The sequence below is a fragment of the Pipistrellus hanaki genome, assembly GCF_964339955.1.
Source record: "Pipistrellus hanaki genome assembly, chromosome: 2".
Taxonomy (NCBI): domain Eukaryota; kingdom Metazoa; phylum Chordata; class Mammalia; order Chiroptera; family Vespertilionidae; genus Pipistrellus; species Pipistrellus hanaki.
Genome location: NC_140504.1, coordinates 185,667,014 through 185,685,747, shown reverse-complemented (window position 1 = coordinate 185,685,747; position 18,734 = coordinate 185,667,014). Strand labels below are relative to the sequence as shown.

General features: G+C 54.7%; 2 protein-coding genes across 2 annotated transcripts in view; both read left to right on the top strand.

The window, feature by feature from the left end:
* MAN1C1 (mannosidase alpha class 1C member 1) overlaps positions 1-11,240 on the top strand; it is a 127,876-nt gene extending 116,636 nt beyond the window's left edge. Inside the window, exons 8-12 of the mRNA XM_084874949.1 lie at positions 1,237-1,352; positions 5,507-5,726; positions 8,170-8,342; positions 9,529-9,644; positions 10,501-11,240. Coding sequence (XP_084731075.1) covers positions 1,237-1,352; positions 5,507-5,726; positions 8,170-8,342; positions 9,529-9,644; positions 10,501-10,627 — 752 coding nt within the window. The 3' untranslated portion in view covers positions 10,628-11,240. The remainder of the gene's footprint in view (positions 1-1,236; positions 1,353-5,506; positions 5,727-8,169; positions 8,343-9,528; positions 9,645-10,500) is intronic.
* Positions 11,241-12,187: 947 nt separating this feature from the next.
* The window catches only part of MTFR1L (mitochondrial fission regulator 1 like), a 36,529-nt gene continuing 29,982 nt past the window's right edge, over positions 12,188-18,734 (top strand). The window contains exon 1 of the mRNA XM_084875101.1: positions 12,188-12,197. The gene's annotated coding sequence lies outside the window, so the exon portion shown is untranslated. The remainder of the gene's footprint in view (positions 12,198-18,734) is intronic.

Sequence of the window (18,734 nt, the reverse complement as noted above, 5' to 3'; positions counted from 1 at the left end):
AAGTGCTTGTTCCATTCCTGAACCCTCGCTGGCCAGGATTGCTTTGTGGAGGGGCGGAAGGGCCGGTTCACGGTGGGGGCCTCCTCTCAGCCCCTCTCCCCGGTCCCCAGCTGCCTTCACCCTGGTCCTTCTTGTGCACTGTCCTTGCTCTGTGCATCTTCCGTTCCGTCCTCAGCTGACTGTGTGAAGCTGTGGAGAGTGAGAGCTCCGCCTCCTTCGTGGCCTCCGATGAACCGTTTGGGCTCGCTCTCGTTTTCCCGTCTGGTCAGTGGGGTTGATAGTGCTCACCTTGCCAGGTTCGGGGGAAGATGTTATAAATAATACAATACATCTCCTCGCCCACCATGGACCTGGTAGCTGTCGGTGTATTCTCTATTTCTCTTTTTACTGTTTCTGCAAAGGAGCTGAAAATATTCTTCACATTCTGCCACCCCTACCTTAATCCATCCCCCACCCCTCCCCCTTCCTCTGTCTCTCTGCTTAAGTGAATCATAACAAGGAGCTGACGCTGACTCTGATTTATATCATTAAAGGCCTGTGTGTTTCCCGTTGTTACTTATTAAAGCATGTGAGTGTTTTCTGTCCGTGTCTTGCTTCTGAGGTTAAGGGTTCCTTGGTCTCCTCATTCAACCACAGCCGGGAGGTCCTGCTCCAAGGGGACTTGGGGCGATGCCACCAGGCAGAGAGGGGCGTCCTCAAACCCATGTGTCCTCCCCCTGCTCCTGTGAACTCCATTCATCCCTATTTGCTAAATTTAAACTCAGTTTTTCCGGAAAGGCCCTGTACCCTGGCCGCCTAAATCAAGCCTCTCCTTCCTCCTCTCCGTGGCCTTTTAGGAACCTTCCTGGCATTAATTACCATGTTTGTCACCAGGTAATAAAAATCTCCACTCCCTGCCACCAGATTATATTCTTAAAGAAATGCAGCTCATTTCCAGTTAATAACCAGAGGCCCTGCTGTCCTCGGCCTGCTAGAGCGACATGATTTATAGCCCCTGGCTGAGCCCCGCACCTGTGTGCAGGCCACCGCGCTGGGAAGGCCTGGCTCCCCGAGGCGCAGGCTGGGTCTCTCTCAGCCGCGGTTCCGGGCTGAGGGGCTGCTGATTAACCGCTTGCTTCACCCTCACGCTCCGCCCGCACGCAGCACCCAGGCCGGAGCCCAGTGGACAGATGTGCGCTCCGCTGGTCCCAGCGCCTCGGCGACGGAGATAATGTTCTGTCTGCTCTTCCCTCACAGACCACGTCTCGGTTGGAGGACTCGGGGACAGTTTTTATGAATATTTGATCAAATCCTGGTTGATGTCAGCCAAGACAGACACGGAGGCTAAAGACATGTACTACGAAGCCTTGACGGTAAGACAGCACCTTCACGGTCCTTCGCCCCCCTTGCCGCCCATCCCCCGCAGCGCGCTGGCCGGGGAGCCACAGGGCAGCTGCCGCCCATCGGTCACTGCACACCTGCCTCATAACTCTTCTCAGCACCTGGGAATTAGGGCCGTGTTAGCAGCCTTGTTTCACAGATAGGACCCAGGCTCGAGGAGGTGTGCTCATTTGTCTGAGGCTCACAGGCAGCGGCAGACGGTCTGATTCAGAAACCTCCGTGTCTGTGCTTCAGCTCATGTGTCGGAGCCCAGAACACAGCAGGCGGTGGCTGGCAGCCCCCACGCAGGAAGTGCTAAAGCAAGACCCTCAGCCATCTTCCTTCCAAGCCAGAGGCGGTAGCTCGTACATCTAAGTGGGAAGGGCCTCTGTCAGGGGAGCATCCAGTTCTGTCCCTTCTCTTTACATATATGGAAACCAAGGCCCAGAGAGGGGAAAACACTTACTCAAAGCCTCACAGCATGGAACTGGCAGAGCTGTATCCAGAGCGAGGTGCTGGAAAGATGGACGGTGGGTGGGCAGGGGATATGGGTGGATGGATGGGTGACCTCTCACTGCCCTCCGATCACAATGGCAGTGCTAAAGGAAGCACGTTGAAACAGGCCTGTGGGGCTGTGGGCTCTTCAGCTGTGGCTTCAATCCTGAGTTTTCCCTGCCCAGCACCCAGCCACCAAGACTCAGCCATGAAGCAGCTCCTGGGACTCCAGTCCCAGCTCAGCCTGGCTAAGCCCATCCACAAGGTTTCATGGCTGAGCCCAGCCCACAGCCAGTGTCTCCTGTGGGGTCTGGTTCCGCTGGGGGCCAGGTGTGCTGCCCTTCGCCAGCCGTTCCCTGCCCTCAGGCGCACTGTAGTTGAGGCGTCAGGGAAAGAAGTGGCCATGAATTATTTAAGCAAACGGGGAGCTTTATGGAAACACCTGACTGAATAGGAGACACCTGTCTTTGCTCCTGTATTTGATCTTCCCCTGCAGTGTCTCTCGCCCTGGTAAGGACTGGGCCTATGCCAAGTTCGGGGCTTTGAAGAGCGTTCTGGTGGTTGTCAACCTTGTTGGCCTGTTAAAAACCCTGATGGTCAGCCCTGGGCGGTGTGGCTCCGTTGGTTGGGGTGTCATCCCATGCACCAGAAGGTCCAGGGTTCGATTCCAGGTCAGGGCACATACCTAGGTTTCAGGTTTGATCCCCCAATCAGGTCACATGCAAGAGGCAACTGATCAATGTATCTCTCTCACATCTATGTTTCTCTCTCTCTTTCCCTTCCTCCCTCTCTAAAAATCAGTTTTAAAAAAATGTTTATCCCAATGGTCAGTCTGCACCCCAACAAGGTTTCATCAGAACCTCTGGGTGGGACCCAAGCAACAGCCTGGAAAGCTGCTGGGCTGGGGCTGGGCTGGGCAGTGTCAGTGTGCAGGTTAGACCAATGTCTCGAGTGGGCATGGGGGCTCCAGACAGGCTGCCTGGCAACCCCTAAGGTCCTGGGAGAAAGGACAAGAAGGACAGGGCTAGGCACTCACGTCATTCTGGCCTCTCTGGGCAGTACATTTAGTGCCTTAGGCCCCATCTTACAGGTGATGAGACGGAGGCTCAGAAAGGCTCGAGGTCACACAGGTATCAGAGGCAGAGTGCAAACAGGGTCCGACTGCCTCGAGGTGCAGTGCTCCTGCCTCCGCTTACCAGCTGCCAACTCACCAAGGGGCCTGGCTTGCCAAAGTCCCTCTTGGGCAGACACCGGGGAGGGGGTGGGGGGACGTCCAGGAGGCTAAGGAAGCCAGAGCCTCTGAAGAGCCTCGCAGCCAGCCCAGAAGTTAGTCTCATTTTACAGATGAAGAAAGGGGGTCTTCAGAAAAGTGGACCAGAGTCGCTCAACTCTCACAATGCAGAGCTGGGGTTCCAGCACAGCCTGCCTCTCAGTCAGCTCTTTGCTATGTCTCTTGCCATGATTTAAGCCTCCTGACCACTCCACGCCAGTTTTAGAAGCCTTGGTTTTTGTGTTGTTATTTTTATCTTTGCATCTGCTCTCTCAGTTGTCTCTTCAAAGAGAAACTGCGTTATCATTTCATCTTTACCAAAGTTACTTTGCTTGGGGTCAACCCCGAATAGAAATAACCTATGGGAGACAGCCTTGAAGATGAAGATTTTCGGCTGCAGTGTGAGACTTTCTGGGATCCCCTCCAACTCATGTCTGTCCTCTCCCAAGCATTAACAATGGTAACTGAGCCATGTTTCTGCACCTGGGCTAGACCTGCCGCCCGCCCCTGCACCTGCATGCTCAGGGATGCAGAGCAGCTGCCTGGACCAGCTCTGCCCAGCCGTGGCCAGCTGTCCACGCCTCCTCCCCACGTGAGCAGGTGCCCTGCCTGGCCATCAACATTGCTTCCCCCTCTGCTGCTCAGTGAGGGCCCTGCAGCCAACCCACCAGCCAGACCTTACAGAGAAGAAGGAAAAAGCACTCAGGGAGCAAGCTGGGTTTGAGCACCTTCTGTATGCCAGGCCCTGGCTGGCGATTGCTGGTGGTGGCTTCTGCTGTCACACGCCACTCAGAGTCCTGGGAGAGACATGTTCCATAGGAACATACATGAACATGTGTACACACAGTGGGGACAGCACCATGTAGGAAGATAGTGGGAAAGTAAAATAATGTGGCAGCAGTGGTGTGGGCTAAGCTGTTCTCTCCACGGGCACACCCTGAAGAGGGCCCTTGGCCGAGCTGGAGTTAGCAGTGGGACGGGAGCAGCGGGCAAAGCCTGAGGCAGGAACCCTCATCTGCTTCACGCACATCCCTGTGGCAGAGACCTCTGACCTCACTGCAAAGCAGGACCCCCTCCCCACATTTCCCTGGCCTGTCCCCTCGATTCGTTTCATTCAAAGTGCTGATCACAAATCGTGATATTAGTGCGTATTGATTTTGGAGGAAGTCTCTGTGCTCATGAGTGAGCTCCCTAGGGCAGGGTCCAGGCCCATCTTCGGGGCTGTATTCCTTGCACCTCCACAGCCCTGGCACCAAGGAGGTGCTCACAAAATACTCATTGGGGCTGGGGTGCAAGAGTGAAGAGGCCAGTGTGGCTGAGGAGGGAGGGCAGGGGCCGACTGGAGAGGAACTGGGTAGGCCGTTTATTGAGGACTCTCTGAGCTGGGAAATCGGTTGAGCTCTACAACACATCTCATTTAACCCTCATGACCCTATGAAGTGGCTCATGTTCTTACCCGCATTTTATATGCAAGGAAGTTACAGCTTGGAGAGAACTTAGCACCCGCCCAGAGTCTCACAGCTCCAAACTGGTAGAGATGGGTTTGAACCCGAGATGGGGTCCTTGTCCCAGTCCTGGTAAGACTGCATGACCTGGGACAAGGCACTCGGCCTCTATGGAGAGCACTGCAGACCCCCTGGCTTGTTCTGGGCGTTAAATGGAAAGGCCCGTAATGGGGGATGTAGAGAGCACCTCTCAATTTTCTATCGTTTTCTTGTTTTGTTTAGAATCTGATTAAATATATGTGCCCTTGTCCCATGAAAATGCACATACAGCCCTGGCTGGTGTGGCTCAGTTGGTTGGACGTCATCCTATGCACCAAAAGGTCACAGCTCAGTTCCCAGTCCTGGCACATGCCTGGGTTGCAGACTCAATCCTCAGTAGGGGGCATGCAGGAGGCAGCTAATTAATGTTTCCCTCTTGCACCAATGTTTCTCTCTCACACTCTCCCCCTCTTTTTTCCTCTCTAAAAATCAATAAAAACAATTTTTTAAGAAAAAGAAAATGCATATACACAAAAGGTCATGTACAATTTTAGGGGTATTTGTGATACCCTGTAGCCCATCCATGGGTTAAGATTCCCTAACGAAGAAGGGTAATAATTCTTAAAGATATTTTGAAATTTTTTGTATGTAGAGATTTTCAAGTCTGTGTAAGAGACTCACCCTGGGGAGCTACCTTATGTCTGACCCTTCAGCGGGGCAGAGCTCCCACGGGCCCCATCAGGGCCAGCGCCACCGAGGCCAGTGGGCTGCCTTTGCCTGGGATAGAGGGCTCGGTAGAGCCGCGTTTGCTGCTGTCTCCAAATACTCACTTTCTGTCCTCTCCGCTCCTTCCCTGTGCCCTCCCCCCCCTCCCTGCCCAATCCCCACTTGCTCCCAGGCAATAGAGACCCACTTGGTGAATGTGTCTCCCGGGGGGCTGACCTACATCGCCGAGTGGCGCGGGGGGAACCTGGACCACAAGATGGGGCACCTGGCCTGTTTCTCCGGGGGCATGATCGCCCTGGGCGCTGAGGATGCTGAGGAGGACAAGAGGGCCCACTACCGAGAGCTCGCAGCCCAGATCACCAAGACGTGCCACGAGTCGTACGACCGCTCAGGTAACGCTGAGGGGGACAGGCCGGCAGGACACGCCGAGGGCAGACACCAGGGAAGCCCGGCAGAGAGGGGGAGTGCAGGAACCGTGGTCTCGGGGAAGTCTCGCCTTCTGCCGTTAGGCAGAATTTGAACAAGGAACATGCTGTCTGTGCACCGAGGTTGTACCTCAATCAAAGGGGAAATAGGGTGATGCATTAAGCCCTTTGTGTGTGCCAGGTATTGTTCAGCACTTAGTATGTCATTGCTGAACCTCACAACACAGAGGAGGAAACTGTCGCTCAGGGATGATGTGGCCACATTTCACATGACGTGGCCCCATGAGGTGGGGCACAGAGCAGAGGGTCCTCTGGCCCCATTGGCCTCCCGAGCCTAGAGAATTCCTTCTCCCTGACCCCCTAGCCCTCAGCACCTCTGCTTTTCCTCCCGGAACCCCTCCATGTAGTGGGGCTGGGCACCTCCTGGCACCGCCTTTTATCACCCTCTTTGATCCAAGCTTGAGCGCTTCCTGACCGTCTGCTCAGCACTCATGCAATGTGGTCAATGCCAGAGTCAGAAGTCATGTTAGAGAACATGAACCCGACTCCCATGTTACACCTGGGAAACTGAGTCAGTCCAAAGCCGAAGGTACCACTGTGAGTGGCTAAGCCAGGCCAGAACCCAGGTCTCCTGATGCCCAGCTCCCTCCTGTGTGCTGCCTCTGAACAGCAGCCCTCGGCGCTACCCCCAGCCCCCCAGAGCCCCAGGAGGTGTCCACTACTCCAAGTTTAACCTCTTGGCTGGAGGAGATGACCCAAGATTTGCCGTAAAAAATGCCTGGTTCAGGCGCCACTCTGACCCTACCAGCTGGTGGCCTCCGTTTTCTTGCCATTCAGTGTGAACAGGAACACGGGTCTCCACGATGGGGTCTCTCCCTGATCCCAGAAAGCACAGGGGGTTTGTTAGGCCCACCGAGCTGTGTCTGGGACCGCAGCAGCTGAGCCCTGACTGCGCTGTTCAGAAAGCTAGCAATTCCCAACGGGTCCTAAAGCTGGTCCTTGAGTCCCCCCCAGAGCGCTCTCTGTCAGCGCCATAAACAAATCGGAAACCTCAGGAATAATAAAAGCTTGCTGTTTGTCTGGGACAATCAGCCCGACCATAAAAGACAGTCTGCGTAATAGAGCATATTGTTCCAGCAGCCTGGCTGGCTGCAAGAGGCACTCTCGCCCTCACCCCATTAGCAGCTTGGCAGGACTACCGCTTTCTGATGGTAGGAGCGCCGGCACCAGCTGAGAGGCTCGGAAGGGCCTGGGTCTGGCTGGTCCTCTCCCAGGCCACCCTCTGCAGAAGAGTAGGCCATCCTGAAAGCCCGTGTTTTGAGGGAAAACAGCTCGGGGCCTCTTGGGTCCTGAATGGTGGTGGGAGGAGGAAGGGCTCACAACAGAACCAGAACCAGGCCCTCGGCCAACCAGGACAGGATGTGCAGGCATTAAAGAGAGGAAGACCCAACCCAACTCTAAACTGGAGGCCTGGAGAGTCAGACTCAGAAGGGAAAGAGGACACAGCCTAGCGAGGGGGCATCAGACAAATCCCCGTAACATCCCAGCCCAGCCGTAGCGCACTGTGTTCCCCTGGACAGATTTCTTAGCCTCTCTGATCCTCAGTTCCAATGCATGGTAGAGGGATAATAACACCTCCCTCACCAAGAACACATTTCATTAAGGATCAAAGCAGTAAAACACCCAGCACAGCCTTTGAAATCACAAATGGTGGCTGCGGTAGTGGTTATTGTGGTTATAATTGTGGCCATCCACAAAACGGGAACGGCAGTAAATTGTCCACAAACAAACAAAACAATGGCGGCAGCACAGCCAGACCTCGCCAGCCTTGCTCAGTCCGCTCCCTCCGCCCGAGTGTGAGTGTGCGCGTTCTGGGCAGGCCTTCCCCTCATCTCCATGTCCGCGGTCTCCCCAACTGTCAGCTCTGGAAGGCCGGTTCTGAGAGGAGCTAACAGAGCTCCCTGAGGTCTGAGGCCAAGTTCACTGCGTCTAAGCACAGTAAAGGAGCTGATGAGTCCTGCAGGAGAGAGACCGCTTTACCTTTGTAACCCGCTGCTCTCCAAACGTGTTTAAACCTTGGACTCTGGCGTGGCTGAGCTCTGATTGACATCTCGCAGGGCTTTTATCTCAAAACACACAGTTAGGGAGCACCACCCCACCTTTGTCTCCCCAGGCTGCTGGGTAGTTCATTTGGATTCTCAAATTCTAAAATTATAAAATTTTGAGGCCTCAAGGGTCTTGCTTTAGCCAGTCTGGGCCAAGAGGGAAGTTGTATATCTGCCAGGCTCAGCCTTGTCAGGCAATCCAGGCAGGCCCACCCCACACCCTCCAGCACCAACCATCACCCCCAGATCTGCCCTGGGCAGCAGGTGGGCGGTCTGACCCAGGCCCTCTGGCTGTCATTCCACAGATACCAAGCTGGGGCCCGAGGCCTTCTGGTTCAACTCCGGCAAAGAGGCAGTGGCCACGCAGCTGAGCGAGAGCTACTACATCCTGAGACCCGAGGTGGTGGAGAGCTACATGTACTTATGGCGGCAGACCCACAACCCCGTCTACCGGGAGTGGGGCTGGGAAGTGGTGATGGTGAGTGGGCTGGGCTGGGCTGGGCTGGTGGGAGGAGGGTATGGAGGCATAAACGGGTGGCTGGTGCCCCTGAGAAGTCAAGAGTCCAAAACCCCGTGGCTCAGGCGCTGAGAGGAGGGTCAAGCCAGGCTGGCATCTGGCTAAAGTTCAGAAATCAAGGGTCAAGTTTGTAGTCGCAGAGCCAGGAATCCCCAACTGGGCACCATCAAGCCAGGAACTTGAAGAGGGTTCTGAGGCCCGTAGCCTTGGGGCCCTGGCCCCAGTGCTGGCAAACTTAGGGGGCAAAGGCGGGGCAGCAGCCAAGGGGGCCAGGGCACATGCGGTCACTGCTTTCTGACTCTGAAGCATGGACCAATGCCTCCGATGTCGCCTCTCAAACAGGAACAGCTGCCCGGCCAGCAGCTCCCCTCCCTCCTCTCCCCAGAGCCAGCCCAGCCCCTTGCCACCCCCGCCCTCTCTGGGCTCTGCTCACCCACCCACTCACCCCACCCATCTCTCCTCTTGTCCCCAGCTACCTAGTGGAAATCTCATGCCCACTCTAGGGCAAGTGTCAAAGGCAGGTATGGGGAAGCTGAAAGGTTCCTTGGTGGATGCTGAGCCTTCTCTGTCCTCCCCTCCTTCCCCACCCACTGCTCTCAGAGGCAGGTACTGTCCTGCGGGAGCCACACCCCGAGTGTCATACTCAGGTGGGCACAGGCCTGCTCAGGATCATTGTCATGGCTCACTGGCCAGAGACTCTTGCTTCCCTAAGGCCAAGTGTTTGTGCTTCCGGGCCCCATCTGCAAACCTCAATGGGTGAGAAATGCATTTCTACACAAAAGACAGAGAGCCCATGGCCTGCCCACCTCCAGCCCAGGGACCACATCTCACGGAGAATCCTGGGAAGACAGTCCCCCATCCCAGCCCATGCACACCACCAGCACCTTCCTCTGGCCCCACTGGGCAAGCCTGACAGCAGTGTATTCCCTGAGAGGCGGAGAGAAGCCTCTAGGCTCACACCAGGTGGAGAGCCCGGGCACAGCGCTCCCATTGGGACTGAGCTCCTGGCAGCAGGACCCTGGCCTGGCAGCAGGCGCTGAGCCTTGAGAATAGCTCGGCCTTCTGCTTCCACACACACCAGGGGTCCCCCGTCGAGGGGTCAGGGGCCTGCCTTGGCGAGCTTGGGGTCCTCCTCTCCCACACCCAGGCCCTGGAGAAATACTGTCGGACAGAAGCGGGTTTCGCCGGGATCCAGGACGTGTACAGCAGCTTCCCCAACCACGACAACAAGCAGCAGACCTTCTTTCTGGCGGAGACGCTGAAGTGAGTCAGGGCTCGGTCACTGTTCTTCCCAGCGGACCACGCAGCTTTCCTAGGGAGGCGGGTGGTCAGCCGTTTGTCCCTTCCCCAGACCAGGGTCTGCAGTCACAGGAGGGGGCCCTAGGGGCGGGACCTTAGCATAGCGAGACCCCCTCCCCCATGGCTGAGCCTTGGCCAGGCCAGTTTCTACTCAGAGAGAGAGACTGGGTTGGGCTCTACCCCCTGAAGTATTAGCTGTGGGACAAGTTCAGTTCTGTAGCCTGTCTCCCTAAGTTCCATCAAACCACGCTCCTTCTGCAAAGTGAGGAGAACGGTGATGGTGTTGATAGCTGGTGACCTTCCTCGGCAGCACTGTCCCCTGCGCTCCTGCTGTTCCCAGAGCAGCACCCTGAGCCTTCACCCTTTAGGGTGACCTGGAATGGCCCATTCTTCTCATAAAACCCCCAGGGCTTGGGAAGCTGGGTTCTGGAGTCACCACTCCCTGGTCATGTTAGTGCCTTAGCATGAGGGGCAACGGGAGCAGCCCAGCAGCCTGGACCAGCGCCGGCTCAGCCGCCCGCACAGAAAGGAGAAGCCAGGCCCTACGAGTCCTGGCAGGACTCCCAGAGCCGGTGGGAAAGGGCCGGAATGGAGCTGTTGGTGCGAGGGCTGGGCAGGGCCAGGTTAAACCAGGGCTGTCTGCCCACGCCCAGCGCTCTTCTCAGCGGCCACAGCATCCTGCCTGGTCCCACCCTCTGAGTGGACTTGGGGTCTTGGCCCGCCCTGCACCGAGGCCACGGGCCCGTGGCAGAGGCCCCCGGGGTTCATTCCGGGGCCTGTTCCCAGACCACTGACAGCTGTGTCTCCCCGCCTGACACAGGTACCTCTATCTTCTGTTCTCGGAAGACGACATGCTGTCCCTGGAAGACTGGGTGTTCAACACGGAGGCCCACCCGCTGCCGGTGAACCACTCGGACAGCGCTGGCAGGGCGGGGGGCCCGCTCTGACCCCGGCTCCGGCCGCCCTGAGCCGCAGGGCACCTCGCCTTTTCAGGTCTGGGGCTGTTCTCAAAGGGATTGGGAACGCAGGCCCCACTCCAGACACATGTGCTGGACACGCCTCTTCTTCTCCTCTGTGAGGAGATGGCCCGGAGACAGCGATGTCACACCAGGCCCACATCCTTTCTATGGAGAATTTCTATGAAACCCACTCAGCTGCCATTCCCGGGCCAAAGGACTGGAGGTTTGCTTATCGACCCCGTGTATTTGGTTCACTTCCTTTCGCATTAGGGGTATTTTGGGTTTTGCTTGATTTTGCCTTTTCTCTACAGTTGTGTTTTATCACAAATTATAAGTTAGTTTTCAAAATCACATGCTTTCAGAAACCATTACCTTGATCCACTAAACCTTAAAGTATTTGTACATGTACAAAAACCTCGACTTTATTTCTATATTTTAAATGCCTCTTGCCCAGCATTTACTATTCGTTCTATTACCTGTCATTTACCTTATCATTTGAGGAGTTCCCCTTTGATTTGGGTTTAAGTGTTACGAATACTAGTGCTATTTTCATTATTGTAATGGAGAAATCTGAAAACTTATAATAAAAGAGTTTATTGAATAAGAAATACGATTGGGTTCATTGCACATTAGTGATTCCTGGGAAAACTATTGCAATGTTTTCAGAAAAATCAACCAGCAGTTGGTTTAAGGTATAATTTAGTAAATGACTCCAACTTCTATTACCTTCCCTTAAGGTAATATATTCGGAAAGGGGGGAAAGCTTTGAAAGAGTTGGAAGAGGCCCAGAGAGAGGCAGCGACTTGCCTGAGGTCACGCAGCCAACGAAGGCAGAGGTGACCCAGCCCCTGTGACTTGCCCACCACCCCGTCCTGAGTTCCTGTGCTCCGTCCCTCAGCAGCTGCTCGGTGAGATGCCAGAGGCACTGCCCTCAGGAGGCCCACAGGTCAAAGAGGCAGAAGCACAGTAAGTGGCGTGCCTGCGGGCTATACAGTATGAAATGCCACAAAGGAGACACACCGCTGAAGGACTAACGGCTAGGGCCTATCTTGGGAGTCAAGGAGAGCCTCCCTGACCAGATAGCCCACAAGCTGAGACCTAGAAGCTAAGAAGAAACCGTGGGATGAGCACCCACAAATCCATCCCCTGTGCTGGCCCGAGGCCCCCGGAAAGGAAGCCAGTCCCAAAGGTGGGGTGAGCACTCGTCCTCCCCTCGCCGTCTGCCTCCCACACCCCCACCCCCACCCCCACCCCCACCCCCGCAGCTTGTCCACCCAGCTCACTTCACAGGGACATGGTGGCCCGGCCGCATGCTCAGCCGCTTCCTGGTGGCTCTGTTAGGGACCCAGGAGCCCTGGGGAGGGGGCCGGAGCAGGGACTGAGCTCTCTGGGTCACCTTCTCCTGCTCCTCCCGTGGCTGCTGTGAGAGTAAGTGGCTGCCACCGGTGCCTGCGGGGTGGGAAGAGGGGGACGGGACTCTGGTGCCTGCGGGGTGGGAAGAGGGGGACGGGACTCTGGTGCCTGCGGGGTGGGAAGAGGGAGACGGGACTCTGGTGTTTCCAGCTGCTTCTCACGCAGCAGCCAGAGCTGTCCGTGATGTCCCCTGTCACAGGAGTCCTGGCGCTGGGCGAACAAGTCGCTGCCTGAGTCCAGCGAGTCACTTCCCTCCAGAACCCATGGCTTCGGTGGCTCACCTGAGCCCATGAAAAATAAACAAGAACAGCCTCACTAGTTTGGCTCAGTGGATAGAGCATTGGTTCTGGTCTAGGGCACTTACTGTACCCTGGTCGGGGCATGTGCAGGAGACAACCGATCGATGAGTTTCTCTCACATTGATATTTCTCTCTGTCTTTCCCTCTCTCTTCGACTCTAAAAACCAATGGGAAAAATATCCTCGGGTGAGGATTTTAAAATAGAAAGAAAGGAAAACAGAAGAACACAAACACTATAGAAAGGTTAGAAAATGAAGATAAGCTTAAAGAAAAAGCGTTCACTGTCCAGCCCTCCAAGGTGAATACCATTATATTTTCTTCTAGACCTTTTTCTGTGAATGTGCAGGATATATTTTTTGTAAATACTGTGCACCCTGTTAATACAATCTGCTTCTGTGCTAACCTATGTATTATGGACATACTTTAATGTCAACAAATACATATTTATCTCATTGCACAGTATTTCCTTATGTGCTGTCTCATGCGATGGGTCTAAGCCCTGATTGCTGGGCATTTGGGTTCTTAGCTACAAATAGAAGCCAACTCCCTCTGACGTAAGCAGTAATATAATCCTATCTAATAAAAGAATGATATGCAAATTGACCATCATTCCAACACACAATGGCTGCCCCCATGTGGACACAAGATGGCCACCACAAGATGGCCAGCAGGGGAGGACAGTTGGGAGGGACCAGGCCTGCAGGGGAGGGCAGTTGGGAGGGATCAGGCCTGCAGGGAAGGGCAGTTGGGGGGTGAACAGGCCTGCAGGAGAGGGCAGTTAGGGGCAATCAGGCTGGCAGGGGAGCAATTAGGCATCAATCAGGCTGGCAGGGGAGTGATTAGGGTGTGATCAGGCTGGCAGGCAGAAGCGGTTAGGGGCAATCAGGAAGGCAGGCAGGCAAAAGTTGGGAGCCAGCAGTCCTGGATTGTGAGAGGGATGTCCAACTGCCCATTTAGGATTGGGCCTAAGAGGGGCAGTTAGACATCCCTCAAGGGGTCCCAGATTGGAGAGGGTGCAGACTGGGCTGAGGCATACTCCCCCCCACCCCCAGCCCCGTGCATGAATTTTATGCACCAGGCCTCTAGTAGTAGTGGTGGTGGTGGTGGTGGTGGTGGTAGTAGTAGTAGTAGTAGTAATAGTAGTAGTAATACCAGGCCTCTAGTAATAATAATAATAATAATAATAATAATAATAATAATGCTTTGAAATGCCTTGGGGGCGGGGGGCTCCTAAAATCTCAAGAGAGTGAACAGCCAGACCTTAAGAAGGACAAGGAAGAGGATTTGTCTGGGGATCCAGGCTGCAGGAGCCAGGGGGAGCTCCCCAGGCACGCCACCAGGACAGGTGAATCCAAGTGTTTCCAGATCCGGCTTTTTCCCTTCAGGACATGAGCTTCCAATTGGCCTGTGTCATGTGCCCCAGCCAAGTGAGGGCAGGGATCTCGACTGGAGACAAAAATAAAATTGAGCCAAAACCGGTTTGGCTCAGCGGTAGAGCGTCGGTCTGCGAACTGAAAGGTCCCAGGTTCGATTCCGGTCAAGGGCATGTACGTTGGTTGCGGGTACATCCCCGGTGGGGGGTGTGCAAGAGGCAGCTGGTTGATGTTTCTCTCTCATCGACGTTTCCAGCGCTCTCTCTCTCTCTCTTGCTCTCCCTTCTTCTCTGTAAAAAATCAATAAAATATATTTTAAAAAATAAATAAATAAAAATTAAAGTTGATACCAAAATAATAGACCTGCACGGGACTGGGCACCAGCAGGGGACTGTTCAAAGGTTTTACTTCAGTGTTTTTCAGGATCATAAAGAGAGTTACGATAGCATAGTTGGCCATTCCTTTCCCTCTATCCAGCTCCTCGGAGTCCATTCCTGGAATATCTCCCGACTGCAGAGTCACTTCCAAGTTCCCCGAGGCCCCAGGCTCCCCGCCGGGCCATGTCACTGTCCTCTCCTCCCCCTGCATCTCGTCTTATTGCTGGGAGCAAGCTGTAAAATGAATATTTTAAAATTCATCCTCCAGGGGGGCTCTTGCAGGTGAAGAAACATCGTCCTTTAGGCAATTTAACTCCATGCCAGGGATAAAATAAATAAATCAGTAAGACCCGGGGTAGGCTGAGAGGAGAGAGGAATTAAAGGATGAGTCATGGTCACTGAAGCGGAATCCAAGCTCCAGAGCCAGGCCCTGCGTAGACGCTCCTTCGGAGCCGGGGTCACCGTGGTGCTGGGCTCATGGAAGCCTCCTTTTTGCCCTCGCTGTGACGGGCCCCTTTGCACCTGCTCTCGTCATGTGACTGACAGCTTGGTGCTGGTTCCTTCCCCGGAAGTGTCGCTAGCACCTGGCTCCAGGCACGGGGGCCGCAGAGCATCGCCCCCTGGGAAGAGAGGGACACCGTCATTTTCCAGATGCCTCCCTGTAAGTGACTGTTTGCGTGTTCGGGCTGGCTTTGTGCACCGCATTGTGTCTTTGGCAAGTCAGAGTCCAACAGCCAAATGCCTTGGAAAGCAACGCAGAAGCCGAACATGTGGCTTAAAGACAGCATCCCCGAGATCCAAAATGGGATTCTCGGTTCTGTTCCCTGGGCTTCGGGGAGGCCACGCTTCGTGGTTGGAGAAGGTGCTGGCGATGGGAAATGGGCCAGCTCCCCCCAGCTGACCTTTTGGGGTCTATCCCTAAAAACACACTCCGATGCTTTTTATTTTGCATCTAAAGATATCTGTTTAGTTTCCTATATTTGGGACAATATATTGATCCCGCTGAGCCTGTCTCTTAACTCAGAGCTTCTCACACTTGAATGTGCACCTGAACCACCTGGGGATCTTGTTAACATGCAGGTTTGGCTCAGTGGGCAGAGCGTCAGCCTGTGGACCAAAAAGGGTCCCGGGTTCGATTCTGGTCAAGGGCATGTACCTAGGTTGCAGGCTCCTTCCCAGCCTGGGCCCTGGTTACGGGAGTGCAGGAGGCAACCAATCAATGTGTTTCTCTCACATCGATGTTTCTCTCTGTCTTTCCCTCTCTCTTCCACGCTCTCTAAAAATCAATTGGAAAAATATCCTTGGGGGAGGATTTTTTTTTTTTTTTTTAATGCATGTTTGTATTCACTGGTTCTGACGTGGAGCCTAAGATCCTGCACTTCCAACAGCCTCCCAGGAGATGCTGGTGCTGCGGGTCCCAGCACCGAACTTGAGGAGCAAGGCCTCAGTGAGCGGCCACTCCTTCGGTGTCTGCCTTATGTCTGCATCCTGGCGTTGTAACCTCTCCAGAGTAGAACAGAGGGACTTAGACGTTGGGATGGCATCGATAGGAACCTTGGAAACAGGCGTGGCTATTGCCTGCCCAGCAGCTCCCCCTCCTCCAGGGCCATCAGGATAAGAAAGAAGCGGGCTTGCTCGTGGCTGGAGCCACACTGCCCAGCACAGCTTCCTGTGACAATGGAAATGTCCCATACCTGTGCCGTCCAGTGCGGTAGCCACGTGTGGGTGTGGGGTGCTTAAAATGTGGCACGTGCACCTAAGGAACGAATTTTTTTTTTAATATATTTTTATTGATTTCAGAGAGGAAAGGAGAGGGAGAGAGAGAAACATCAATGATGAGAGAGAATCATTGACCAGCAGACTCCTGCATGCCCCACACTGGGAACTGAACCGTGACCTCCTGATTCATAGGTCAATACAACCATTAAGCCATACTGGCCAGGCTGAGGAATAATTTTGTTTCATTTTAATTAACTATGAATAGCCACGTGTGGTTCCCTGGTCGCCAATCTGGACAGTGCAGTCTCAGGACTTAGAAAGCCTGTCCTCTCTCACTGACTCACTGACCCTCCACCAGTGGCATCATTACAAAAACAATCTTCCCTTGAACATACCTGGTTATTTTTATACTCATCCCAGCCTCTGACTGTTTTCCGCCAAACCCTCTAGGCTTTTATTTTGTTTTGTTTTCTCACTGTCTATCTGCAGACCACTGTGCATTAGGCCAGGCTGAAGATGAGAAAAGCAGTGTCAGGACAAAAGAAAACAAGAGCAGGGTGAGACGTTCCCTGTGCTGGGCGACCTTAGGCAAGGCCCTTACCCTCTCTGAGCCTCTGCTTCCCCATCTGTGGAAAACGAGGGTGATTTCAAGGGTTGAGCTCCCCAGTGTAGAAATTCAATACATATAGTGATGATGGCTATTATGTGAATGTCCTTTGTAAACGATAAAGCCTTGTGAAAATATGAGGCAAAACATTGCTGTCAAAATTCCTTTTTTTTTTTTTTTTTTTTTTTTTTTTTTAACAAAATGCTCTGAAACCTGAAGGAAGCTGCATCAACCAGGCCCAGGAGACAGACCAAACTCTCAAAGTAATAAATCTGAGTGTTTCATGCCTTTCTCACTGAGCAAGCGTTTTGTTGTTGGCCTGAATCGATGAATTGGGACGGAGATTTGTTGACTTTACCAGGGCCTTGGGGCGGGAGGGGGTGCTCAGATCGGGGTGCAGGATTGAAGGAAGATGCTGAGAGCATCTGGCCGAGAGGTGTCTCTACTTTCAGGGAAGGTTGAGGTCCAATTCGTATTTCCTCTTCACGGAGTCTGGGGTCTTGACCAATGCTGTAGGCAAAGATTCACCAAGGAGGAAACTGAGGCCCAGAGAGGCCTGCTCTGGTCTAACAGCTGCTCTTTGCCTCGGGGCAGCTCTCTGGAAGCCCAGAGCCGAGTCCCAGGGGCGATCCTTTCCCCGGAGGCTTGTAAACTCACCGCCCCAGCACCGGCTGACCTTCCCCGGCTCTCCAGCCCTGGGTCCGGAGCCGGCAGGGTGTCTGTGTCTTTAACAAAAAGCCAGCGTAATAAATAAAAGTTATCTGGTAAAGAAAACTCCCCTCGTTTATTATTTTCTAGGCGCTTTGGCTCATCAATCTTCCCCTCCTAACCTGCTTTGTGCTCTGTTGGCTTTGCTTCCTGATAGAACGGAATTTGCTTTTCTAACGGCATCTGCCGTATGCTGGGTGTCCCCAAACATTAATGGCAACCAGCTGGAAGAGGAACAGTGGGAAGCCAACAACAGATGGGTGCCCTCAGTGGGTGCCACTGAGGCTGTGGGGCCAGAGCGCCAGGCAAGGGCTGGGTCCAGGACCCACACGTCCAGCCCTGGGAGTCATTCATCCAAAAGACACAGGCGTGCCCGCCATGTGCCAGGTCCCGTGTGGCGCTGGGAAGACGGGGCCCTGCGTGCATGGTGCTGTCACGCCTGGTTACCCATGAAGGACAGCAGTGATGGGAGAGGCAAGCCCCTGACCCCACATAGTCATCCCCTGGGAGGTAACCATGGCAAGAGATCGGACTCAGATAAGCCTAGGTGCCAGAATTCAGGCCCCTTCATTTTATTTTTTTTAAAAAATATATTTTATTGATTTTTTACAGAGAGGAAGGGAGAGGGATAGAGAGCTAGAAATGTCGATGAGAGAGAAACATCGACCAGCTGCCTCCTGCACACCCCCTACCGGGGATGTGCCCACAACCAATGTACATGCCCCTGACCGGAATCGAACCTGGGACCTTTCAGTCCGCAGTCCGACGCTCTACCACTGAGCCAAACCGGTTTCGGCAGGCCCCTTCATTTTAAAACGAGGCAAATCATCCCCACCTCACCCGGTGGCTTCAGAGCAAAATGAGATCACGTAGGGCCCTGTGCTCAGTGCCTGCTAAACCCCGCTGACCTCCCACCCTGGCAGGTGCACCAGCCTGGGGTGGCATCTCCAAGGATGGCGCTGCTCCCCTGGGCTCGGTTCCGGTTTGGTCCGGAGGCTGCCCTCTCCTGGGAAAGTGCAGACAGAGCCCCCAGCTGGGGCTTGACAGACAGTTAAGTATTTCCTCCAATTCCCCCACCTCCAGGCCCAGGTCACTCCCCGAGCTCACCCAATGTGCTCTCGGAAAAACCACGCCAGTGCCACGCAGGCCCAGCGGGGAAGGGGGCGGCCAGAGACAGCCCAGCCCCGCCAGGTAAGGTTTGCCTCCTGGCCTCAACCCACAGAGGGGTTCCTGCCGCCTCCTGCCGCGGGCAAGGCTGGGCCTGACAGGTGCGGTGCCCGGCCTGCACCTGCCTGTGTGAGCCATGGACCCGTGCTCTCCATCCCTGGCCCACTGCAGAGGTGGCCTTCCAGCTGCACCAGGAGGGAGTACGCATTGAACTCTGCCATCTTTCCAGCTGACATTTTAGAAGCCAGTGGGTAATAGTGGAGAGGGCTGCGGCTGGACGGGCAGGGCCAGCGGGGTGGACCCGAGGCCGGGAGCCCAGGACCCCACTCCCCGGGAAGCTCTGGGCTGTGCGGTTCCCCCTCCTCCCTGCCCCAGCCCCTTCCTTCTGGAGGGAGGAAGGTCCAGCCTGGAACGCTCCCCGCCTCCGCCTGC